General features: G+C 45.5%; 2 protein-coding genes across 2 annotated transcripts; both read left to right on the forward strand.

Moving 5' to 3' along the window:
• Nucleotides 1-381: 381 nt before the first annotated feature.
• LOC120644195 (peroxidase 43-like) lies at nt 382-2,253 on the forward strand. Its single transcript, XM_039920757.1, has 2 exons — nt 382-1,037; nt 1,138-2,253. Exons 1-2 carry the CDS (start codon nt 432-434, stop codon nt 1,726-1,728), a joined length of 1,197 nt encoding a protein of 398 aa, XP_039776691.1. The 5' UTR covers nt 382-431; the 3' UTR covers nt 1,729-2,253.
• Nucleotides 2,254-18,997: 16,744 nt separating this feature from the next.
• LOC120646220 (probable cysteine desulfurase) lies at nt 18,998-22,781 on the forward strand. Its single transcript, XM_039922894.1, has 3 exons — nt 18,998-19,336; nt 19,519-20,023; nt 21,440-22,781. The coding sequence occupies exons 1-3, from the start codon at nt 19,057-19,059 to the stop codon at nt 22,494-22,496; spliced, it is 1,842 nt and encodes a 613-aa protein (XP_039778828.1). The 5' UTR covers nt 18,998-19,056; the 3' UTR covers nt 22,497-22,781.
• The last annotated feature ends 4,206 nt before the right edge of the window (nt 22,782-26,987 follow it).

Genomic DNA, 26,987 nt, shown 5'->3' on the forward strand with positions numbered 1-26,987 from the left:
TAGTGCACATGCATGAAGGATGGCCTAACCACGCCCCAGGGGGGAGGAAGAAACAATTTTTCCCCTGTTTTCGGTGGCTCCGGCGGAATGGTGCGGCATTCATGGTTGTATGGTTGTATCCAAGACTGAGCTCGAGAGTAGATTCAGAGAGTATTCAACGACATATGATGCAGTGAATTTGCAGGTCAGAATTCGGTTCAAAAAAAATTTCAGGTCAGAACGATCATACAGCGAATTTGCAAAAAAGAAAAAGAACTATAGATTTTCAGAATGTACTACTTCTTTCAAAATATTATTACATAGAAGTCTTTGAGAAACATATAAATCACAAAGGCATGCAACACAACCACCATGCACGGCTGCAAAAGCGCGGCAACTTTTGCACCGTACCAGATGTTGGGCAAGGGGCGCCTACCTTCCCTTCCCTTCCCATGGTGAGGTCAAATCCTGCACCGTGCACGCACACATGTGCCGCCGCATCGGCGCCAACCGCCGCTCCGGGGCCGGCAGCCTATAAAGCCTCATTTACGCAGCTAGCTCACAGGACATGCAACGACCTCTCCTCCGTCCTCACTCCCACTCTCGACCTGTCGACAATGCCGAGAAGGTGTAGCAGCAGCGTCGGTGGCAGCGTGCCGGGCTTGGCCATGGCGGCGGCGGCGTCCTGGCTGCTGGTAGTAGCGGCAGTGCTCGCCGGCGTCGCGGACGGCCAGCTGCAGGTGGGGTTCTACTCCAGCTCCTGCCCGGGCGCCGAGTCCACCGTCGCCTCCGTCGTCCGGCAGGCCGGCTCCGCCGACCCCACCATCCTGCCGGCGCTCCTCCGCCTCCAGTTCCACGACTGCTTCGTCCGGGGGTGCGACGGGTCGGTCCTCATCAAGGGCGGCGGCGGCAGCGCCGAGGTGGACAACAGCAAGCACCAGGGCCTCCGCGGGCTCGAGATCATCGAGGGCGCCAAGACCCAGCTCGAGGCCCAGTGCCCCGGCGTCGTCTCCTGCGCCGACATCGTCGCCCTCGCCGCCCGCGACGCCGTCGCATTCGTACGCACACTTTATTTGTTACATATACATATATACACATATATATTTATATATATACATACATATACCTATATATATATGTATACACATGTCGTGGCAGACCGGCGGGCCGTCGTTCGACGTGCCGACGGGGCGGCGCGACGGGAAGGTGTCGAACCTGCGCGACGCGGACGCGCTGCCGGACGCGCACGACGGCATCGGCGCGCTGCGCTCCAAGTTCCGCGCCAACGGGCTGGACGAGAAGGACCTGGTCCTCCTCACGGCGGCGCACACGGTGGGCACGACGGCGTGCTTCTTCCTGCAGGACCGGCTGTACAACTTCCCGCTCCCCGGCGGCGGCCGGGGCGCCGACCCGACCATCCCGCCGGGGTTCCTGTCGGAGCTCAAGTCCCGGTGCGCGCCGGGGGACTTCAACACGCGCCTGCCGCTGGACCGCGGCAGCGGCGGCGTCTTCGACACCTCCATCCTCCGCAACATCCGCAACGGCTTCGCCGTCATCGGCTCCGACGCCGCGCTCTACAACGACACGGCCACCGTCGACGTCGTCGACTCCTACTCCGGCCTGCTCAGCAACTTCTTCGGGCCATACTTCCGGCAGGACTTCGCCGACGCCATGGTGCGCATGGGCAGCATCGGCGTCGTCACCGGCGGCGCCGGCGAGGTCAGGAAGGTCTGCTCCAAGTTCAACTGACCGGTTGATCGATGCTGCATGCTGCACCATAGATCCTCCGATCCTTCATTCATTGCGCCAGCTGGCCCATCCGTGGACAACAAGCACGGTGGGGTTTGGTTGGGTGCTTTCATGGCGGTGTCCTTCAATTCGTTCATCACTAGTACGTACATCCTGTAGATCTCACTGGGGGAAAGAAACAAGGAAACTCGTCAAGTTGCTTCTGTTGTATATGCTCACCAAAATGAAAACTGCACAAGATTCAGAAAAGCGATTTGCTTCGCTTTAAAATCTGTTCAGATTTCATTTTCAAGTGGCATATATGGCTACGGAATATATGTAGGGTATAAGATAGCTTGTTCTTGTGTTTATATACAAATTAAATTAATGTATATGTTATTAGTGATTTTGTTTTTTTTCTTCTGGGGAATTCATTCGCCGTTGTGTTGACTGTAAAAAGTGTCGAGTTCTTCATTGCAAGAGGTGTCAAATATTGTGATGATTTCTCCTCTGCCTTAATTAATTCAAGATATGAATTTTTTATGAAATGTTGCGAACTTCGTAGAAATTCATTTTTGGCTGCTTGCTTTTGATCAAGTTTATTGCCAATTATTGTATTGGTGTATTAGAAGCAATATTTTAAATAGTTGGCTAAGGCATTTAGCTATCTATGTTCAAACACCGGTTATAGCCGATTATAGTGACAGCTCAGAGCTAAGTGTTGTACATGAAAAAGTTTAGCTAAATCTCTTTCAGGTATATATAGCTGGAGATTTAAAAGTTTGACTAAAAGAGATACTTCCATCATAGTACAGTCATACAAGTACTCCACGTCCCCCGTTCTTATACATCTGTATATTCTGACAGAGCACAATTTCCTTGCTGAGGAATGCAGGTTGTCAGAAAAGGTAGTAAGGGTGTGTTTAGTTCATTTTGCAAAAACTTGTAAAGATGTAAACATGGCATTTGAAGTACTAAATGAAGTCTATTTGCAAAACTTTTTGCATAGATGGGTTGTAAATCGCGAGACGAATCTAATGATGCTAATTAATCTATGTTTAATCAATAATTAGCGGATGGGTACTGTAGCATCACTGTTGCAACTCATGGATTAAGTAGACTCATTAGAATCGTCTCGCGATTTACAGCCCATCTATGCAAAAAGTTTTGTAAATAGACTCCATTTAGTACTTCAAATTAGCAACATTCCGTTTCACTTTAATGCGTTTACGGCTTTTTTGCGTTTACATGTAAAGATCTAAACATGGCCTAACTGAGTCACTCGCTTCAAATCATTCTGATGAGGAACTTTCATGGTGCAGCTGTAAAACGAGACCTGCATTCATGTGCGCAGTTGCAATTTCCAAGCAGCTCAAAATGAGCAGCCACAGCTGATGGAGTACACCGCACTGCTCTTTCTCCTTGCAGAACGAATCGTGAAATTTTGCAGCATCTCTCTTGTTCCCATGCCCAGTTATGGACGATGGTTGGCAGGGGAAGCTGGCAAGAGCGTCGGTTGGGCCGCTCGTTTTTATTGAGGACAAGGACTTCCTCTGGCACGCAACTACAAAGCGGCATGGCATTCATTTGGCTGCCGCCCCTAGATCAGAACGCAACTACAAAAGTATTTTTTTTTTCGAACTTGTAGATCCGGAGTTTGAATTCAGCATCAGTTGCACTTTGTTTTTTAAATTTCGCGGAGATTTGTATTGTCACAGAAGGTACTTTTGACTTTGCATTGCACTGGCCAGAGAGCTAGATGTTTGAAAATTGCATGTGTTTTACCGGAATGAACGAAGGTACAGTTTTGCAAATTTATGTTTGGAGTTCTTTTCAGCGGACGGTACTAAATTTTGCCTGCTTAGCTTGAAGAATGTTCTGCAGTGGAACTAGATAAATAAGCCACATTGAATGTTCTGCGGACGGTGCATGCATGTGCATAGTGAGGGGTAGTTTGGTCTTTTCACAATTTGCTGTTGGTTTAGTTCAAATTTGGTGGTTTTGCGAACTAATGGACTAAAGTGGAACTACATTTAGTCCACATTTTTGTTCACTTGTTTGGATAATAACCTAATGGACTAAAGAGATTTATATATGAGTCATTGCTCTAGGAACCATTATTGGGAAATCGACATGGACATGTGGCGTGAGCTAGCAGGAGAAATTAAGCGCGTGAGTGTGACGACCATATTCGTTGATAGCAGAGAGATGGTCCATGGTGGTGATTGTGATCAGCTTCGAGTCTCTCTGATAGTGCAAGCACAAGAGCGGGCTGATTTTTCCGGCGCGTATTAAAGCCGACCAGGTGGCTATTTATTATTATTAATCGAGAGACGTATGGATAATGAACTGAAATCGACTCATTCTTCGGTACTGAAAAAATCACCACTCGTGGGACGAACATGATCAGAAAGCTGATGGACCAAACGAGATCAAAATGTAAAAGCTAGTAGCAACATTTACGGCCCAGATGGTGATGCTGATGCTGCGTATATAGCGTCCTTCGTGTTCACCCATCATTCTCTCTGCTCACTCGTATAATAGTTAGTTTTTCATCATTAATACATAGACTATTTTGTCTCTCTCACAAAATTCTCTAGATCTTGTGTGGACTATAAGATTACAATCCGTTTCTCCTCTCCCCTTTCCTCTATCTCGACATTATATTTATCCTATACCTTCAGCCTTGTATCTATTATCTTAATACAATAGTATTAAAAGAAGCCATCACGTTCGCCGAGAGGGTCTAGAAATTCCCACGTTAATCAGAAAAAAAAAAAGAATTTACACCATTGGATTTTATGAAGATCTAATGGTCTATATTATTCTAAGAATTCATATCAAATAAAAATCTACATTGGATAAAATTTTCATATTTCCTATTGTTATTAGTGTCGGACTCCATTGTTTTAGTATATTCTCACGTACATCAAAGTTTTTGCTCAGATCCTAGACCGACCCTGTCACGTATATTCAGTCATAAGAAAATCAATAAATGGTAAAGTAATAGATATAGAATTTGAATCGGATTCGAGTACTATTGCCGTAACCTCTATAACACCTCAAATTCATGTTGTACACCTCCCAATATTCAATCCCCGAAATACACATCCTTCTCATCAAGGTTAAAAAAAACGGAACGAGGATCCGAAACACAATCAACTACGGAAGAATGTAGGTAACTATTTTACTTTCTTATGTCTTATTTCTTACATTGATTGATTCCCTTTATAAAAATCTACATTAGCAATTACAATTCTGTGCACCTAACACCTTCACCAAAATAATTTGTTTCAGATTAAAACAGAGCTTTCATGCATCAATCTCACAATATCATTTGATACAATAGTCACCGGCATCAATCCCAACTATCAAAGTAAAACTGGTACATGTCCACCCCGTTCACCGAGAGGGTCTAGAAATTCCCACGTTAATCTAAAAAAGAGAAGAATTTGTACCATTGAATTTTATGAAGATCTAACGGTCTATATTATTCTAAAGAATTCATATCATATAAATAAATCCATATCACATAAAAATCCACATTGGATAAAAACTTTGTATTTCCTATTAGAGTCGGACTCGGGACTCCATTGTTTTGAGAAAGGTCTACCGATACTAGGACTTGATCATGATTTATTTGCCATCCGCAAGATCCATAACTGAGGAAATAAATATAAGAAAGAATAAGCCCATCCAAAACAAATCATGGAACGACACATTGACATAAAACCAGAAGAAACTTTTGTGCTCACCCATCTTCATGCAAACGGCCATCTAGCTAGATGCATTCTGGCGCTGCTACTGCCCGTAACATATCATTGACATGGAAGAGCACGAGCAATGAGCCGATAGTAGAGCGCAGAGGACAATCATCTTCCATGGTAGGAGTGTTAAAAGAAACCACCACGTTCGCTGAGCGTCTAAAAATTATCACGTTAATCTAAAAAAGAGAAAGATTTATATGATTGGATTTTTTTGAAGATCTAACGGTATAAACTAGCCAAAAAGAACATATGCAATGGCCGGGACCGTTACACCGACGCCTCAGCCACCACTGCGAAAATGCAACTAACTGGTAGCTCGCTTGGACGATGACTGACGACATCTTCGTTAGTGGACTGAGGAGGTGAGGACAAGAACATTGGCCGCATCCTGTCTGTGCTTAGTGGTGACCAAAAGCTTCGTGTTAGGTAGTGCATAATGTGAGACAGATCAGTTCTTGATCCAGTCTGAAAGAAGCAGTGGTTGCTTTATAAGGAGAGGAGCTGACCACAGCAAAGAGGAAGCCAGTAAGGTTGATGTCGAATCCGTCGGCATTTTTAACCAAGAAACCAACGGACCATTTCATGAAGATGAATAATCTTATGGAATAGATCTAGAGTTATCAGCACGATTTGCTTTTTGCAGTTTTTGCAAGCTTAACAAAAGAAGGGAGGAGGACGCTGGCGCTAGAGAAGGGAAGAATTAGTAGGTCCGATAACATGAAAAGGAAGGGCACAATAGTCGCTTTGACAATACAAAATGGGCAAGGTGCGGTTGAGAGTCACAATGAAGCTATGTGGTTGTGGATCGGTATGAAAAATGTAGGAGCTGATCGAGGGTAGCATCTGTGATCTTCAAAGTCATGGCTAACATATTTGCGATGAGCTATTGATTTGCGTTTAATAAAAACTTCATCAAGAAAATTAAAGATTAGACAACACTTAATTAGTGCAAAGCATAATTTGGTGATAAGGGAAGCATAACTGGTAAACAGCGGATATGTTCAGCCGCAACCTCATCAAGCAGTGACAAGAAAAGGATGAAGATGTGAACCAACTGCACTGTGCATTTTTTTTGAAACAACCTTATAACATATATTATAGAAGTGACACTATTATAGAAAAGCCTTTCAAAGAGGGGCCAATTACAAACTGGATCCAAATGGCCAGACACACATGAACATATCCACATATCGCATAAGCGAGAATCCATAGGAATCTACGGGCAAACTGCAAAACACTGTCGTCACCTCCGTAAAGCTCGCCGGTGCAGACCACCAAGGGCACCAGTGTCCAAAGGGACCCAATAATAATGTTTCGAGCTATGGTAGAGAAGCCTCGCCAGTAGGCATTAACGAAGACCAATACTGGTGACCCAAGGACGTAGATGAAAGAGGCGCCAATGGGTAAAAATGTAAAGTCCTCAAATTCGGGAGAAGGCCTGCAACACAACCAACGACATAGACCTATGGGGACCTAAAGAGAAGAAGCTCACAACTGCTTCAATAGAAAAGGCAGTGGGGGAAGAGGAGAAGCAAACCAAAGCCACAACAAAAATCAGCAAATAAGACCATACAGATTCACTCCTGTGAAGAACAGAAGCAAATCTATAGCACAAGCAAGCAGATCTACCATGATTCTAACCAAAACAAAAACTAAAATGAGAAAATCCAGGTAGAAACCTAGAAGCAGGAGAAAAGAGGGAGAAAAGAGGAACAGGGAGGAAGAGGAACAGTTGAGCCATGAGGCGGTGGAAATGGAGGAAGGGGATGAGATTTTTGGTTAGGCGGAGCAAAAGGAAGAAGGAGGGAAGGGACCTTTATTCAAGCTCTCCCTGCAGCCACCATGGCAAGACACAATTGCAGGAGAGCGGCACGTGCGGCCGCCGAGCGTCCATACAGACACAACAAACCACATATAATATACAATGATATACACTAGCAGACGAAGGTCGGAATCGATGGGATCTCGGTGAGGTATAGTAGATGGAGATGTGAGAGGATAATGGTAGGGGACGCTTTGCACATGAGGGTTGCGAGCCTGGACTATGCACTATTTAGACAAGAAAAAAGTGTAAATTACTCCTCTAAACTATAGCCAAAGTTTGGATAACCCCCTAAACTATTGTTTGGTTCATTTCACCCCCCAAACTATGCACTTTGGTTCAAATTACCCCCTAATACAATTTGTCTTTTTTATTTCTCCGTGCATAGGTGGAGTCTTAAGCTGAAATTTTACAAGATGATAGCACACATCATAACACAATTTAGAAAATACATCATAATTTTTTATTATTATTTTGATAGATTAGGATATTTGATCTATCATTGGATAATGCATTGCCTGAAAAATTTAAGATCCTACAATATCTATGTTTTTTACGCAAATGCTTATTAACACGTCGATCAATATGAACCAATCAATTGATCTATGAGAAAATATCTAGGTTGATTAGATCTTAAAATTAAAAATATATAAACTACAAATAAATCTGTTAATCATGTGAATTTAGACCATACAATATTTGACAAATATAGAGTACGCAGATGAGACCTTCCTTGAGCACAACAAATAAATATAAAAAATTTTAAATATTAAAAGGGTTTAGAATTACTACGTTAGTTGAAGAAATAAAAGAACATGCAACACTAAATTTTATGATGATTTAATGGTGTTGATTAACATGTGATGTCAAGCCTTGATTTCCCTTGATGTTATTCGACGGCCTAGAAATTTTGATCTCGAAACAACATACAAAATTATTTGAATAAATACATTTTTAAGTTAAAAATAAAACACCAAATTTTAGTATAAAATGCTAGATACCCGCGCAATTTGCACGGACCATCTCGCTAGTTATACTGTACTTATCTTCTTTTAGGCATGAATCGACATCCCGAGCATTTCCTGTATATATATAAGTTTAGAAAAGCAGCATGACTTGTGGTTGCGGCCTGACAGGTCGACGCAAACTAGGTAGCAGGAGGAATCAATAATGCCCGCGGGAGGACCGGCAAATTAAACCCCCGATCCACCTATATTTCGCTGCCGCCATTCAGTCGCAGTTAAGCCCCCTCCTCGCAAGAACCATCGCCGCCCACAGTAACTGCAGCGGAAGGACGCACAGAACACGCGCAGAACAGAAACGATCTCTAATCATCATCGTCACTGTTAAGCCACGTCCAATCGATCCATCGATCGCGAGAGGGGCGACTGCGGCGATCGAGAGCCCCCCGAGCGAACCCGACCGGCAAGCGCGGCGGCGTTAATGGCGGGCGGCGACACCGACGACACGGCACGTGGCCGCGCGCCGCTGTCCTCGACACCGACCCAGCGCGTACGGCGCCCGCCCGCAGGCGGCGGCACGGCACCGCCTTGTGTAGGTAGAGCTAGCATGCATCGCGTCGACGTGTGTACGCGGTGGCCGTGCTGGCTGCCGCGCGGCCAGTGGTTGCGGTCGTAGCCTGTATGTAAAGCGACCGGCTGCTGGCCGGCCCTTGTCCTGCACGGCCTGGCGCGCGGCGTCGCGGGGCCGGCCCTGGGAGTTCTCAGCGAGGTAGGCAGCCAGCCCAGGCATGCCGTGGCGCCATGGCCGTGTGGTTTCAGGCTACCGACCCGTCCCGCCGATTATACGAATAATTGCGTGCATTTATACGAGTGATGGCTTAGCTCGTTATTATGTACCTGCACCCTTTATTAACTAATCCAAACACCCATCGTCTCGCCGATATTGTACCTGCACCGCGGCCGGCACAGTACATTGCCAGTAAGTTTTTTTTCCCCCTTTTGCTATTGTGAAAGGTCGATCGAACTCTCTTCTCAAGTTATTGCTTCAAACAAACCAAAAGGAAACTTAGACTTGCAGCTTTTTATTTGAGTGAAACTTTAACGTAGAGGTACCCTCGTGTCGTTTTGCAAGAAAGAGCTTTTTTTTTTTAAGCCTCTCATCTGGGTACAGCTATAGCATCTGTTCGTAACTACGAGCTATTTCTGACTAGCTTTTGGGCTGCCAGACTGCTGTGCGTGCCATGGGCTGACTGATTCATTCCTGAAGTGATTCATTTGGCGCTTTTTTCATTTTTTATATTTAAAAAAAAATTCAAAAATATATACCGAATAGGGAAATTTTCAAAAATAGGTGCATGTCGGGTGCCTGTCAAAAATATATCCAGTGGGCGACATGACCTAAATGTAAAAAAATTTACATTTAGGTCATGGCGCTCATAGCGCATTAAACAGTGAACTTGTAAAATCAATATAAAATCGTAGAAAAATAAAAAAATACAAACTCAACTGTTCTGGATTCTATGAAACAAGATCTACAAATTTTGTTACATAAAGTTTTTCATTTGATCAATTTATCTTGCTCTATTTTAAATACCAGTTTAATATACTTTTATTTAAATTTCAAGATCCATCCTTTGGATGCAAGTCATCTTTGGCCAGAGTGTTGCATATGGTGAGCATAGGCTTGTACAAAATTGGTAGGCCCAGAAAACATTTCTAGAATAAGTTTTTAAATTAGATCTTGCAATATGTCTAGTTTAAATGGGTTATTTATCCATGCTGCTATACTGAGTATTAGAAGACATAACTTTTACAATACCATTATTTTATTTCCTAAGAGCTATAAAAAAAGTTTGGTAAATTTTAGATAAGCACAATTAGACCAAATGAATTATTTCAGATTTTTCTAGGTACAAGAACTATTTTTCTTAATTTAGATACATTGATCAAATGAAAAACTTTATGTAACAAAAGTTGTATATATTATTTCATAGAATCCAGAACAGTTGAGTTTGTATTTTTCCGATTTTTCTAAGATTTTATATCGATTTTATAAGTTCACTATATAATGTGCCCTGGGCGTCATGACCTAAATGTAAATTTTTTTATATTTAGGTCCTGTCGCCCGGCGACAGGTACCCATTTTTGAAAATTTCACTATTCGACATATATTTTTGAAATTTTTTTTTAAATATAAAAATGAAAAAACGCCATTCATTTGGGCTGACCATGAAATGGATAAAATTAATGGGCTACTTCTCGTGACGGCGTTGCCTGCCATTCTGGAGGATACAGACACTTTGCAGGCCGGACAAAGGCCCAACTAGTTATTTTCCATTTTCCAACCAGGTGTCAGCATTCACTTAACAACAGCAAACGCGCATGCTCCGCAGGCCTTTTTCGTCCTGAATGCAAGTGCATTGGTACATGCCACATGTATAATATCATGTAGGACTATGATGGAGAAGATACTAGCGGGCGCGCATTTGCTAGGACACGCTAGCCACGAAGATCTCTGGTAGTAACAGTAATCGAGTAACAGCGTGCGAGCGCTGCAATTGACTAGCGTCACGCACGAGAAGGGAGCACCTGGCAACATGCATGTCCGCAGCAGCAGCGCGCAATAATTAGCTGACAACGCCTGTTTCATTTTCCTGCTTCTCTCGTATTTTTATTCCCATGTGAACCTTCAGTTTGGTGTCACGCTTCTTTTCCTTGGGTGTTCCTAGATTCCTTTGTCTAGCTTCTTTTAAATTTTGCCCCAGTGAATTTTGGCACACAGATTTTTTTTTTCATTTTAGGACAGCGGATGAGGAGGGTAGAATAAAGAGTGGGGGATTATTTCATATCTAGATGAAGGTGTGAGCAACGTTGATCAAAAAGTTTTATTTTATACACATATAATTCAATAGAAAAATAGGTTGGAAAAAATATAAAATGACTACCCGCCTTAATAAGTTCAAAGCAACATAAACTTACGAGAAATTCGTTTGTAAATTAATATAAAATGACTACCCGCCTTAAAATGAATAGGAAATAAGAAGGTTATTAGTTTGTAAATTAATTCGTTTGGATGCGTCGTGCGCGGATGGTCGAGGGAAGACCGTACATAGGCCGCCACAGCCGGGAAGAACCGTGCGCACGGATAGAGGGAGGGACGCATGCAGGCCGCGTCGCCGGGGAAGACTGAAGAGCCGTGCGCGGTTGGCCGGTCGAGGGAGGGCGCCGCCACTGCCGGAGAAGATTCGTGCCTCGTGCGCAGGCCGCCGCCACCGGGTAGAGCCGTGCGCAGGCCGCTGCCGCCGCCGGCGGCGGGCAAGAAACGCACTTAGGACGCCGGTTGGGGATAAAGGCGGAAGGAGGCAGCGATGGTCTAACCGGTGATCTATTTGTGTAATGATTGAACTGCCCCTGATTAAAATAAAACACACTGAGTTAAAATCAATGATCTAGAAAATTTGAGGGGGAAGAAACCGGTGGTTCCTCTCAAGCACCATAACAAACCTCTAAACTTACATATATGTGTTGCTAATATCCACTTTGTATCTCCTCAAAAAAAATATCCATTTTGAATCAACCACTATTACCTTAGAAGAATTTTACAATGATTGGAGAGGCGTTGGGAGGTATTTCTTGTGTCTATGATTTGTGGGTCCATATGACGAAAGGTATTCGGAGGCCTCAATGATGAGGCGTTGGGAGGCGTTGGTTGTGTCTATAGTCGGTGGGCCCATAGACCCCCGTAACGCCTCCCAATACTTCCAAATACCTCTAAAATTTAAAGGATTAAAAATTCATGGCGATTCCCTTTTTGTAGTTTTATTTTTCATTCAAGGGTATCATAGTAATTTCATTATTAATTATTGAGATGAATATTTGGTTTAATGTAAAAACAAAAAGATTATCGTTCATTCTAACCCTAAATTAGGGTTCGCCTCCAGGCCCTCGTCGCCGATCACATCGGCCCACACCGCCGCCGTCTCCTCCCTCCTCTCCATCCCCATCGTCTCCTCTAACCCTGGCCTCGCCGTGCTCGTCGCAGCCCTTTCCTCGGACGCCGCCTGCGCCGTTCTAGCCGTCGGCCCAGTTGCCGTGGCGTTCGCCAGGTCGCCCGTCGAACGCCTCACCGCAGACCGCCTCGACCACACCGTCAAGAAGCTCGACGTCCTCCGCGACCCCCGCCGGCCAACGCCGCCGCAGCTTCGTCTCCTCCAACACAAGTCGGTGAGTGCCCAGCCCTCTCCTCGGACACCGCCCGCGCCGTGCTAGCCGTCGGCCCAGTCGCCGTGGCGCTCGCCAGGGCACCCGTCGACCGCCTCACTGCTGACCGCCTCGACCGCGCCGTCAAGAAGCTCGACGTCCTCAACGCTGTGACCCCCACCGGCCAACGCCGCCACAGCTTGGTCTCCTCCAACACAAGTCGGTGAGTGCCCAAGAAAACATACAGAAATAAAGCGTGTTGCTCTGGTTGGCAAGGGTAGCAGCAACCATGAGGTATCTCGGCATATTCAGAAACTTTGCAATGATTTAGAATAATTACTCAGGCTCTCTGCATATGAAACATAGATAATATCAGAGATGCACTGCAGGTAATCAGGAACTTTGCAATAATTTAGAATAATTACTCAGGCTCTCTGCATATGAACACAGATAATATAATAGATGCACCGCAGGTAATCTGAAAGTTTGCAATAGTTTCAGAATAATTACTCAGGCTCTTTGCATATGAACATAGATAATATCAGAGATGCACTGCAGGTAATCTGAAAGTTTGCAATAGTTTTAGAATAACTATTCAGCCACCACTCTTTTATATTACTGAATAAATTGCTTGATATTTTTGGGGTTAGGCATTACTGAAGTGCTTGATAATTCAAATTAACATGTCTTGTTATGTTCTATAGGCATATGCCAGCGTACTGCATCTTGATCTCCAATATTTCCTTATATATCTCTGATACAATTTATTTTTATTGATTTCTATATGATGGTACAATCAGTCTGAAACTGTGCCTTGCTACTCACTGTGCTCTGGGACTGTACCTTGAATATTCCTGAATGTATGACACCCATAACAAAAATGAGTAGAATTGTGAGTTACATAAAACCGATTTTTTTTCTAGTTTGTACAGACTTCTTTTTCATGAGTTGCCTATGCCTTATCAGTAGCAGGCTAGTTGAATGAAATGCTTAAATTAAGGAGTCAGGACTAGCATAGTTTGTTTGTAAATTGTTGATAAATGACTGGTTACTTATAAAATAAAAGATTGTCACCAGCCTGCAAGCAATCCTTAAACAGCTTATCGTATTCATGTAACCATAAATTAGGGTTCCGGTCGACTCCAACGCCGCCGGAATTGCAAAGGAATTGACCACTCAATTTGTGCCCCCAACATGCCCTGATAACCAGTTTTGTTCATTGGTTCAAATCGTGATCGTTAGGTACATACACATTGCTTTTCATGATAGAGTCCTTTTGTCTTTGTGATTTCTGTTTCAGGCATGGCAGAGTCGAGCTCGCAAGGTTCTAGGATAAGTGCAGGCAGTCATGGTGTCCGTGGGCTTCTGAGGTCGCGACCCCCGGTGCCCTACAGAGAAGGCCCTCTAGCTTATGAGCCCGCTGTTGTGTGTATGTGCAACAGAAAGGCACCACGGTGGATTGCGTGGAGTGATGATAATCCTGGTCGTAGGTACTACAGATGCAGCCGAGCAAGGGTAAGAAATTAGCCTATTTTGCTTTGGTGCATGTCCTATTTGACTTGGCATCTGATTTGTTTGTTATTAGTGTAGACTGATGGGGACTGTGGCTTCTATGAGTGGTATGATCCTGAGCACACAACATTTATGAAGAATTTACTTTTCGATATCCGTAATGCTGTTTGGGAATTGAGGAGCAAAGCGGAGGACAATGCTGAGCTGAAGCAAATCAATGACCTGCTGTCCAGTGAGAATAAAGAGAAGGATTTAGTCCTAAAGGCACAAGAGAGGGACCTGGAGGAGAAGAATAAGGAACTGGAGGAGAAGAATAAGCAATTGGTACTCCTGGCTAACAAGATCACTGAGGGGAGTAGGTGTAGTATATTCTGTTGTGGCTTTGTAATGTTGCTTGTTGGCCTGTTCGTTGGAATGATGTTAGGTGCTATTTGATGTATCCATGTTCGGGAAGATGGTTTTGAATGTCCTGATTGTAATAAGTTAAATATTGATGTATGGCATGTGTTTATGTGCAAAGTTTGCAGAAGAACTAGTGCCTAAGCGTGGGGTTCAGGCTTTTTTTCAGACTTGGATGATTTTCAGGTTAAGCCTGAATACATGGATTTTGACCAGAGTTTGACAGAGTTTTTAAATGTTTAAAATAAATTACAACACTTACAAAATAGAACTACATCAGATTATATATGTGGGGCAACAAACTTTATAGTGGACAAGGGTGAAGTGTCCTCACAACTACAAACAAAATGCCGAAGAGTCCTCTCATTGTGGCCAATGTCCCACCCACAGTAGTCTCTCCTAACACTAAATCCTTTCCCCTTAGCGTAGTTGTTATAAAACTGGTATCCTTGTTCTTCATCATCAAACACCTTACTAATAACTAGATTGTACTCAAGACCCAGCATTCCCTCCTGCACCAATATAATAGGATATTGTAGGTTTCAAACAAAGGCATAAGAGTAGACATTTTTCGGAGGAATGGAAAACGGACAGATTGGGGTTCATTTAATTATTGAGTAAGGCAAAACGAACATGACAACCAACAGTAACATCGTGCAAAATGAGCATGCCCAGCCTATCTATACATAGATGGCTTTACATTTGGAGGTCTAAATTTCACACAGAGTGCTTATTTACTAGAGGGAACAAGACGACTGGTTGGGATAATGGTTTTTGCAGTGACATTGTTTGAGATTGTTTCCATTCAAGTGCACTAAATCCCACAAGGCACTCTAAATACTAGACCTGAGATTGTTTCCATTCAAGTGCTTCTACTTAATTTATATTCTAAAGCATGTTTCTGATTATTCCAAATCAAAGAAAGTAAACAATTTTGTCAAGAACAAATCTGCATGCTTGAGGAAAATAAAAACCTAAGATGAGGACATACTACTACATATAGCAATCATTTATAAAAGTGCAAAAGGATCAATCTCATATTTCACACAAGACAAACTAGAATGTAAAAAGATTTGTCCCATTATATTCTACAGCTTATTTGGACCCATAGCTCATTTCCATGTTGACCATGCATGCCTTCTGAAATATGTTGTGGTGAAGTTTTTAATTGTCCAGTGGCGTGCAGGATCTTTAGACTAGTGGATTTGAGCTGTGTACATGTGGCATACACGTTTTTCAGAAAAACATAGTAATGACGGAATTAAGGCGATGAGCTCTGTGTGACAAACTGAAAGAACCCAGCCAAAGGATGGGTCATAGTACTTGTACTACCCTACAGTTCCTGTCATAGTGATGAGTGCCCTGTTGAATTAGAATCAAACAAATACAGTTGGGGCTGGAACTGGAGACGGCTGGTGATATGAAATCCCCGCGTAAGCCAACAGATCATGCAACACAATTTGCTAAGCAATACTTAATGTGCATGCTAGCTATCAGTGAGGAAGAAACGACGACGCATTGCATTGCCAATCCATCACTATACTACATACTACACTACAAGATTACAGAAGTACAGGATTACAGTGAGCTTCGAGTGTTGCAAGTTACATTTTTAATCTCATCAATACTGATCCCTTCAACATCATTACAAGACCACTTGCAAGTTACAAGCAGATAACAAGTGCTACATGAAACAATCGAGACAACTGCTAAGTCCTCACCTGGTGTCCCGGCGGTATAGGTGACGGTGCTGGGTACAGGGGGCGGGCGATCGTCGGGTGCTCAAGCGGCGGTACTCCGGCGGCTTCTGGATGCCGGCAGCAGCGCGGAGGGAGGCGCCGTCCTCGGCGCCGGCCGGAGGGAGGCACGGGTGTTGGAGGCCGCCGGGGGCTCGGAGGGAGGGAGCATCGACGAGGATGGCCGGAGAAACCCGGAGGGAGGCGCCGTCCTCGACGCCGGATGGAGGGAGGCACGCGTGCTGGACGAGGACACCGGGAGCGCGGAGGGACCGAAGCGATGGCACGCCATTGGCGGCGGCGGCGTTGGGGCGACCGCCGTGGTGAGGGCGGCGCGGGCCGAGAGTCAGGAGGGCGGCGTGCGGCGCGGTATCAGGGAGGGGCGGAGGCTTGTGGGCGATGCTTTTTTTTATTTGACGATGTGCAATGACAACAATGCCCTTTGAACAATTAAATCAACAAAAAACATTATTTTGCTGAGGTATTGGGAGGCATTAGGAAGTATTGGAAAGTATTTCCAAGCATGGTAAAAGAGCTCATTACCTTATCATTAAATGGGTGGTGAATTATTAGGACATAATAAAACACAAGTGCATGCGAAGATTAGTGTGCACAACAAATTAGTCCCCAACTTTAAAGCATCTGATAAAAACTTTGTATCCCCAAAATCAAGGACTTTCTAATCATATGATTTAAACTTCGTACATTTAACCTTGAAAGTTGAAACTGTATTTTTTAAACTACATAATAAAATAGTGAAATTTTAAACCATTTATCTAAAACTTTTATAGATCCTACTTACAACTAAGTGTACTGCAACTTTACATTTGAATTTTAAAAGAGTTCTTGTGACAACTAATAGGATATTCAAATTCATGACTCAAATTTATAAGACTTTTGGAATCATATACCAAAAAAACACTTTGTGCATCATACTTTCCAAATATACTTTTAAAACTTCATAAAAATATATTAAAAACCTTCATATTAGATTTCCAAAAAAAACTTTAATCTGCACATCAAAACTTCCAGCTTCAATCTTATAAAATTTTACGCCATATATATAGAAAAACAATCTATGTCTTGGCTAAAGATTATGGAATAGCACCTCTAGAATGCAAAAAAAAAAATGAATACAAGTTCTACCTCCAACTTTTAAGTAGATGTTCCAGCTTTTTCTACTTGAACTATATAAACTTTTAAATTTTCTATACAAATATTTTAAGCATACAATTTTTATCTATAAGCTTCACAATGTGTACAGTCATAAATAGACCATTCTGTTCACGATTTAGATTTGATTTGAACAATTGTTTCTTGATAATCCTATCAGCCAATGAATATAGTTACGCTGCCAGCATGACATCAACAAGGGTTAACAAATTTCCCTGTTAGCATGACATCAAAAAGGGTATGAAATTTTCTATCGTTAAATAAGAGTGGCAGAACAAAAATAAGGGATTATTCTGTTGGTAGTTATATGATAGAAAAATGTGTTTTTCCGACGAATAGATAGATATTCGCTGTCAGAATTTTTGGACAGTGAAACAGTTTCAAACCTGACGGAGCTCTTTATCCCTGTGGGTAGTGAACCGACAGGTTAACGGAAAACCGACAGAAAAATTATAAACTGCCATGCAATTTTTATTTCCCTATCAATCTACGTTTGTCGGTATTTTTCTGTTGTTTTACCGTCAAAATAATTGATTTTATATTTTCTATCGGTATTTTTATTTCCCTATTTGTTTTTAACCGATAGGAATATTCTGCTTTCCAGTAGTCTACACAATTATTTATAATTAACAACGTACACCAACTACTAGCAAGTGCTCCCTTAACTATGAAATTGAGGGTAGCACCTGGACTCGATCTGAGTGCTATACTCAACGTGGCTACTTACATTTTTCAAGATTCGCTCTAGAAAATGAATGACATTGTTCTTCCAATAGCAGGCCATCGCGTGCTCATAAAGCTAGGAATGCTCCCTCCATTTAGAAGTACACATAATATGTACGTACATTTTATATTTAAGAAAAAGTCAAACTTGATATGTATTGATTGACATGAACCCACTCTAGCTAATTTAATTTATTTGTACGTATATGATTGGCATAAAAAATCATAAGCTAGATTAGTACACCAAATGTTATGGTATACTGGTTTCCAAACTATAAACGACAAGTTTTGCAAGGAAACAACGGTCACAACAGAATATGGGAGCCAAGTTAAGTTGTAGTATTCCTGAATACAGAGGAATTAAGTAACAAATATAATGAGCTTGTTAACTAAGCATGATATATACGTGCGAGCGGGTGATCTCGAGCAGGCATTAACTGCGAAGTCATCAGCAACCGTGTCAATCAAACTGGAAGAAAAGCCGGCCTGCAGCTGTCGATCCGGCAGCAGCCGGCGGCTCCGGCGGTTAACTAACCGTGCCGATGATGACGACAACGCTGCAGCGGCTCCGAAAACCTACCAAATGGAGCGCACCTACCTGCGACCCCCGACCAAGAAGCTTAGAAAACTCACCGATCGAGCTGCTGCTGATGCATGCAGTTTGCCGTTGCACACACAAATCTCTACTCATCTCTGCACCAGGTCAGCTAGCTAGTTTACTGAACGTCTGCAATTTGGCGACCCCCGCAAGCAAGCAAGCGATTCTCGCGCGCGCTGACCAGCGATAAAGTCGTCCATCCATCTCACATGTAGTGTGTGATGTGTTATTGTTTAGTATTATTCTCCTCTCATCCAATCGGATTGTTCTTCCAATTTCTAATCTTTACAAGTCGATCAGCACATGAAGTTAAGCGATGTGGAATGGAAGAATGATGTGTATAAATAATACATGTACTTGCTGCGAGATATTCGAGCAGCTGTACGTGTACACAGCAAGTCTAGCCACTAGCATTTGCAGTTAGGAATTGTTGTCCGGAGGAAGAAGCAGCCTAGGCATGCCGTCGCTTCAACCGGTGATGGCCGGCGGAGCGTCGGGGAATGACGACGGTGCCAATAGTACGACGACGCTGGTGAGCCTGCTCCGGGCGAGGTCGGAGCGGAGCGCCCCGGAGGAGGAGAGGGTGGAGTGGGTGCGGTCGCAGCTCGTCGGCCGCGACGCCGAGTTCGAGACGCCCTTCGGCCGCCGCGCGCTGCTCTACGCCGACCACACCGCCACCGGCCGCAGCCTCCACTACATCGAGGACTACATCCTCAAGCACGTCCTCCCCTTCTACGGTCAGTCATCACTCATCAGTCGATCATCATCATCATCATCATTATCATCATCATCACCACGCCATCCATCCATCCATGTCGATCGATCGATCGATCATCATGCGTGTTCATTCGCGAGCAAGCTAGGGCACGCGTGCAGCAAGACTGAGACGGAGATGCTGCTGCTGCTGCTGCTGCTGCAGGGAACACGCACACGGAGGACAGCTACGTCGGCAGCCGGACGACGCGGACGGCGAGGAAGGCGGCGCGCTACATCAAGCGGTGCATGGGCGCGGGCCCCGGCGACGCGCTGCTCTTCTGCGGGTCGGGCGCCACGGCGGCGGCGCGGCGGCTGCAGGAGGCGCTCGGGGTGGCGCCGTGCACGCCGGCGCTGCGCGACGCGGTGCGGCGGCTGCTGCGCCCCGAGGAGCGGTGGGTCGTCTTCGTGGGGCCCTACGAGCACCACTCCAACCTGCTGTCGTGGCGCCGCAGCCTCGCCGACGTCGTTGAGGTCCCCGCGGGCGCTGACGGGCTCGTCGACCTCGCCGCGCTCCGGAGCGCGCTCGCCGCGCCCGAGCACGCCGACCGGCCCATGCTCGGCGCCTTCTCGGCCTGCAGCAACGTCACCGGCGTGCTCACCGACACCCGCGCCGTCGCCCGCATCCTCCACCAGCACGGCGCCTTCGCGTGCTTCGACTTCGCCGCCAGGTACGTGGCGGGGCGCACCTAGCTCTCCCTCTCCTAGCTGTTCATTGTACTTTCTTGTTTGACTTGCGATCGTTGTTCATCGTCCGAAAATTATTCCACTGAAAATCATCATCTAGTCGAATAATAATCCGTCATTAGCAGCTGCGTCCTGCATTTGCATGCAGTAGTGCGAGACAGAGAACTGTATGTAAACAAACTAACCTAGGTAAGTCAGTTCCATGATGTCAGATAGTAGTTTGAGCTGTAGATTTTTAGCGTCTTCGAAGTCTAAAATTACGCGGTGCAGGTCAACGATACAGGTTTTTCTTCCTTGTCGTGGCCGTAAATTTCCAGGCTCTTGGATGATAACGTATGAATAATACCCAATGCAGCAAGAGCCTGACATGCATGACCAAGAAAGTCTTTTCACAGCTATACAAAATTCACTTCATCATCATCCATACATATCAATTTCCAAATTACCCAGCAACTCTCGTTTTACTTAAAAAAACTAAGTACCACCACCAATGTGATGTATGCGTTCCAAAGTTTGACGCTCTAGAACAAATTAAATTCCACCAAGACCTGCTCTGGTGTGTGTGATTGCATCGAAATTCATCAGTATACACACTATATATGTTCATCGGTCAGGCCTGAACAGAAAAATAAAAATCAAGCGGCGTTGTTTGAATACTCAACCACGCTAAGCCATAAATAGCCACACAGACGGAGAGATGGGTCTCTTCGTTTGATTTCCCCGTCAGAAACGCCCGGTTTTGTCCAAACCTTGACATCAAAATTTGACAAATTTCGCCACCTGCCCTAGCTAGCTTCTCGCGTGATGATCTCACCTTGACCTGATGCCATCACCTGTGTACTAATGCGATTACCAGCACCATACGTTAGTTATCAGCTCATGGTCTGCCAGGCCTAAGAAACGCACCGATCACACGTTAAGTTAGAGGAACTAGGTAGAATTGTTGTTGCTGCTTCGGTCCGGGTTTTTGAATCGTCGAAGCAATCTGAATTTCGTTGCCGGGCTTTGTTTTTCCAAGTCAATCAGAAGGAGCAGAAAGAAACTCGTGGAGACGACCTGCCACAGGAGATCATCGCAAGTCCAGTTCGTAGCTCATCTGACAGCGAAAGCCATTGACATCTCGCTGTCTGAACCTCTAAACAGACCCACAGGCTGCAATGGTGTTGCGTCGCCTCACACTCTCTCCTCATCCATCATGTTGCTTGCTGCCTCATGTGTATTATTATTAATTTATTATATAATATAGAGAGAGAAATTAGATCATTTAGAATTTGTTTATATACGCACCAACAAACTACGAAATTAAATGAACGAAGATATGAATGAAAATAAACTAAAAGATTTTTCTTGCTCTGACTTCTGTGATGTGTGGCTCAATTAATCGTGGTGTGGCTGCGCAGTGGGCCCTACGTGGACATCGACATGAGGTCCGGGGAGATGGACGGGTACGACGCGGTGTTCCTGAGCCCGCACAAGTTCGTCGGCGGGCCGGGCACGCCGGGGATCCTGCTCATGAACCGCGCGCTCTACCGCCTCGCCGGCCACCCGCCCTCCACCTGCGGTGGCGGCACCGTCGCCTACGTCAACGGCTTCAGCGAGGAGGACACCGTGTACTACGACGACATCGAGGAGCGGGAGGACGCCGGCACGCCGGCGATCGTGCAGAAGGTGCGCGCGGCGCTGGCGTTCTGGGTGAAGGAGCACGTCGGCCGCGGCGGCGCCGTCGCGCTGCGGGAGCGCGCCTACGCGGAGGCGGCCATGGCGCGGCTGCGGGGCAACCCCAACGTGGAGGTGCTCGGCAACCTCACGGCGCGGCGCCTGCCCATCTTCTCCTTCCTCGTCTACCCGCCAGGCGACACCGGCACCGGCGGCGGCGGGCGGCGCCGGCTGCCGCTGCACGGTCGGTTCGTGGCCAGGCTCCTGAACGACCTCTTCGGGATCCAGGCGCGCGGCGGGTGCGCGTGCGCGGGGCCCTACGGGCACGCGCTGCTCGGCGTCGGCGAGGAGCTCTCGCTCCGCCTCCGCGCGGCCATCGTGCGGGGTTACCACGGCGTGAAGCCCGGGTGGACGCGGGTGAGCCTCGCCTACTACATGTCCCGGGAGGAGGTCCGGTTCGTGCTCGCCGCCGTCGACTTCGTGGCCGCGCACGGGCACCGCTTCCTCCCGCTCTACGCCTTCGACTGGGCCACGGGGGACTGGGCGTTCCGGCGCCGGACGTTCAAGCACCACGCCATGAGGGAGGAGCTGCTGCGCGAGCACCACCAGGAGAAGAAGAAGAGCGCCGCCGCCGCCGCCGGCGCCGGGGACGACGAGCACGGCGGCCTCGGTGACGGCAGGTACGAGAGGTGCCTGGAGATCGCCACCAGGATCGCGCTGTCGCTGCCGGACACGTACGACGAGCTGGTGTCGAGCGTGCCCAAGGGAATAGACCCCGACATCATACTCTTCCGAGTGTGATTCAGTTCACGGGGGTCGACGATGGACGACGTGTTGCTCTGATTAATCACTAAAAAAATAGTATACTGTACATAGCGTATATATGGACTACAGAGTTTTTCTTTTCTGGAAACCAAAATTATAGAGTTCCCTACAACACAAGGAAGAAGTGCAAGTAGAATCTGAGTTGCCAACTTGCCATACAGTACTTGTGCCAAGTATCTGTGAGAGGGTTAATGGAGAGTAGAGTACAGATGCACCCTATTGAGTTTCCTTGAGAAAAAAAGTGTACTCCATTGAGTTGCAGTTGAATATATATATATAAATATAGAGTAAAACGCGTTGGCGGTCCCTAAACTTGTTGTGAGGTGTCATCTAGGTTTCCAAACTCTCAAAATGAATTTTTCAGATCCTCAAGCTTGTCTTGATATGTCATCTACATCCTCAAACTCTCAATATGCATATTGAAATCTCTGAACTTATCACAGGTTGTCATCCGGATCCTAAACTCTTAAAACATTTATTTTTAGATCCCAAACTTGTAATGGTGAATGTGATGAATTTGTAGATGTGATAAAATATTTTGAGAATTTAAAGACATAAATTATATACTAGGATAAATTTAAGATACGAAGATGCACTTTGAGAGTTTAGTGACATGAGTAATACATGCCTCAAAATACATTTTGAGAGTTTCAGGACTTAGATAACACCTCCGGACAAGTTTTTATAATAACTTTCATAGAAATGGTCGACCTTGACTGATGCAAGGAACAGTATTTGCAGTCAAATCCGACAAGGGAAAGCAAGTAGGCCACTCCATTCGGACCGGGAGGTGGACTGAGCACTTGACGCACGCATGACCTCATCAGGGCCAAGATCGATCTCTGAACATTTCAGAGTGCAGGCGGCATGGCATGGCCATGTCAGGCAATGAAGGGGGAGCAACCGATCAGCCCATGCCATCCTCCAGCAACCACATCGATGATCCACCCATTAAAACCCCCGGCCTTTATCATGAGTGCAGGGCAGGGCAGAAGCTCCATCCATGCCCGCCGGAGCGCCACCCACATGCCATGGACACAGTCGCAAAAGTTCCCGGTACCTAGGTACGAGGAATATGGTACGTGATACGTGAATCGATGATTTTATATTCCCAGTTCTCAAAGGGATATACCTCTTCGGAACGTTTGGTTCAAGGTTGGGATCATAATCCCTAATTAATTGGAACGACGTACCCAGAACGTAGCTATGGAACGAGGATCGTGATCCCGGTATATTTGGAACGATGTGTGCCTCTCCTTGGCCTCCAGCCCCATAAGCGTGTCCACCCACGCTAGCGACGGCACGAACTCCCCCAGGGTCGCCATCCCGAGCAGCTCCTCGAAGTCGCCGAACAGCTTCACGAGCTTCTCGCCACCGTCCAGCTCGTAGCTCCCGTCGTCGCCGACCGAACACGGTGTGGGAGATGACGCCGTTGGTGTAAGAGATGAGGACGGCGTTGAGATTCACGGCGGCGCCGGCGTCGGCGGCCGGCAGTGCGGCGGACGTGGCCGGCCATCGCGGCGGCCTCCTGCTGGTACGACGTCCCCATTCACGACCCATCCACGATCCTGCGACCGTACCGCGCCGTCCCCTTTCCGCGATCTGGAACGGAAGTTCCGGGAACGGGGAACGTGGCACTGTACCGCGATCCCTGTGACTGTGGCCATGGATGCTGCTGCATTCATGCGCTACAGTAATGCAGGCCCGATCGAGATCTCTTGCTTGCTTGCGGATAACACTATCCTTATCAAGGTCACTCGCACATTATTCAAATCAAAGCTTGTCTTGTGATGAGTAAGATACGCGTGCGAGTTCGAAAACAGATAAAATTGTTAAGCCTATGGGGAATTGACTGGAACGGCGTGTGCCATGGAACAGTTGAGAACGGGCCAGTGATTCGAGTGCCGGCATGTGACCTCGACGGCTGGACGGTACCTTCTAAAGGTTTGAAACTTTGAATGGTTGTCCTGCTGGCTTGTTTCAATGCTATTCTACATTCTAGGTTCTACACCTACCTTGATCTCAAAAAAGAAAAAAAAAGGTTCTACACCAACCTTTTGTTATTAGCAAAAATAATTGTTAAAATATGGAACTAAATTTACCAAGATACTGAAGGTTACTGAACTACTGAAAATTTGTTCAGTACGTAATTCTGCTCAGTCTAGCTATTGGTGTAGAATAACTGCTACACCTAAGATTAAAATGTAGAATAGCACGTGGGTATATATTTGCCTGGGCTTGTATTAGCGAACATCGGCACTCCTTTCTCCCATTGGCACACGCTCTCACGTAATGTGTTGTTTGCAAATTCCATTCTATCTTTATAAAAATATACTTAGTTCTCCAACATATTCAAGAGAGAAAAAGATTGAAAGAGTTTGTGTCAGCGGAGTCGTGGGGAAGACTGGAAGAGGAGATGGAGGAGGAGAGTCGGTGATTCCAGTGCCGGCGTGTGACTTCAACAGTGGTACCTTCTCCCAGGAGGTTTTGAATGTTCGCCTCAAAAAAAGGTTTTGAATGGTTGCGGGTCTTCATTTCCTTTTCCTTCCGGAACCAAAATGTTTGATTAATTGAACCTACAGGGGACAAATGTGAGGCCGTGACGGTGCACGGCTGAGGGGTGAACGAGTTGATCGAAGTCGGTAGGTTAGCTAAGCACAAGGGATTAGCTGGCCGTCCAATGGTGGGCAAAGTCAACCTTGCCAAGTGGCAGCTTTGGAGGTTTGATTTACCTGTTTGTCTCTGCAAGTTGACTTTGCTCTCTGCGTTCAGTTCGTCGGCAACACGTCGATGGCCGTGGTTCCACTTCACGCAAATACGTCATGGTTTCAGCCAGCAGGCGCCTGCCTGCCTGCGTACATGCGTGCCGGCTGCCGCCTGTTGGCGTGTGCAGTGCAGCGCACAGGATTAGAATAGAGATTAGGCTAGCTAGAGAATGGGCTCGTGTCACAAGCAGGTGATGGCCGATCAATCTTCTTTCTAAGAGAAAAAGGAATGGGAGAGAAGAAACATCGTTTGCAGCAGGAAAAATAATGCATGTGTAATTGTGTTTGACTTCGTATGGCCTGGGCGTATGGAAATATATAATACTCTGTTCTTTTTTAAAAAACAAAATTGTGTTTTATTTGCTGTGGTCCACTTGCATCGCCGGCTCTGTTTTGATTGGGCCGGGAATTTAACTCTAAGAAGAAACAGCTACAAAAGGCTTCAATCTCCGGATGTGCAAATGTACCCAAAGGCCAAAATCGGACCAACAAGAGAGAATGGTCGGCCCATTGCACAGGGAGGTCAGTCAATATTTCTTCTTTTGTTTTATGCTTCTCGTAATCAATGGATGGTCGCATTCGCATGACATCTATATATAACCTATATAGATACAGTCACTGAGAGTCATTAACTCTATTTCTCTTAATATACAAGCTATCCATGTTATATAGAAATACACTATATCAGACGTCACGTCACCATCCAATAAGACTATTTATTTATTTCTTACATCGATTTTCTGTGACTAATAGCATCCATGCATGCAACTTATTAGTCTTTGCGAGTACCACGCTACAAAATTTTTACACGAGGATCAATCATTTAAGAGTCGTTCTCAACAAAATGAACATGATTTTCTCAACATGCAAGCTATCCACGTCATATAAGAATCCACTACATCAGACGCACACGTCACCATCCACTAAGACCATCTATTTATTTTATTAAAAAAAAGACAATCTATTTATTTCTTACATTGATTTTCTATGACTAATAGCATTCATGCATGCAACTTATTAGCCTTTGCGAGTACCACGCTACAAAATTTCTACACGGAAGATCAATCATTTAAGAGTCGTTCTCAACAAAATGAACATGTTTTCATATATAATGTCTTTAGCAAAAGAATATTGTCATACAATCACCTTACGATTTCTACTTTCAAATTTCAACTTAAAATCCTGTTTAGAAAATCCCCGCAGCAACGCGTGGGGTATCACCTAGTTATGTATAGTTTCATGTACTTGTGCTTTGAAATATTTTCAAAGGGTTCATCCAAATTTTTTAGTTTACAAATTTAATATTTTGAATATAATATTTTTCACACGAAAGGCTGAGCTAGTGTATCCAAAATATTGAAATAGTATATATTCAAAAGGAGGCTACTACAGGCAGAGCACTCTCCCAATAGCACTCGGTTGAGAGCCCTGCACCCTTAAGCCTAGCTCTTCATCACGAGAAAAAAAATCCTTCGACGTCTTCCTCCGCTTGCTCCGCCTTGCCCCCCCCCCCCCCTCACACCCTTTGCCGACCTCTCCATCACCGGCATCGGTATCAGCCTAGACCGCCCTCCTCCCACCCCCTCCCTCCCCATCCCCTTGCCTTCGTCTGAACCATCCCCTCCCTTGCGCTATGGCCTTAGCATATATCAAGCTCGACGCCATGGAGGCTTAGTGGCCCCTGCGAGAACCGCCTAATTTG

This window comes from Panicum virgatum, chromosome 8K (assembly GCF_016808335.1).
Source record: "Panicum virgatum strain AP13 chromosome 8K, P.virgatum_v5, whole genome shotgun sequence".
Taxonomy (NCBI): Eukaryota; Viridiplantae; Streptophyta; class Magnoliopsida; order Poales; family Poaceae; genus Panicum; species Panicum virgatum.

What these genes read in the sequence shown, in the direction of transcription:
- LOC120644195 (XM_039920757.1), top strand. Translation starts at nt 432, where the DNA reads ATGGTGAGGTCAAATCCTGCACCGTGCACGCACACATGTGCCGCCGCA. An exon ending in CCCGCGACGCCGTCGCATTC is followed by an intron (nt 1,038 to 1,137) that starts GTACGCACACTT and finishes ATGTCGTGGCAG; the next exon opens with ACCGGCGGGCCGTCGTTCGA.
- LOC120646220 (XM_039922894.1), top strand. Translation starts at nt 19,057, where the DNA reads ATGCCGTCGCTTCAACCGGTGATGGCCGGCGGAGCGTCGGGGAATGAC. An exon ending in GCACGTCCTCCCCTTCTACG is followed by an intron (nt 19,337 to 19,518) that starts GTCAGTCATCAC and finishes CTGCTGCTGCAG; the next exon opens with GGAACACGCACACGGAGGAC. An exon ending in TGCTTCGACTTCGCCGCCAG is followed by an intron (nt 20,024 to 21,439) that starts GTACGTGGCGGG and finishes GTGGCTGCGCAG; the next exon opens with TGGGCCCTACGTGGACATCG.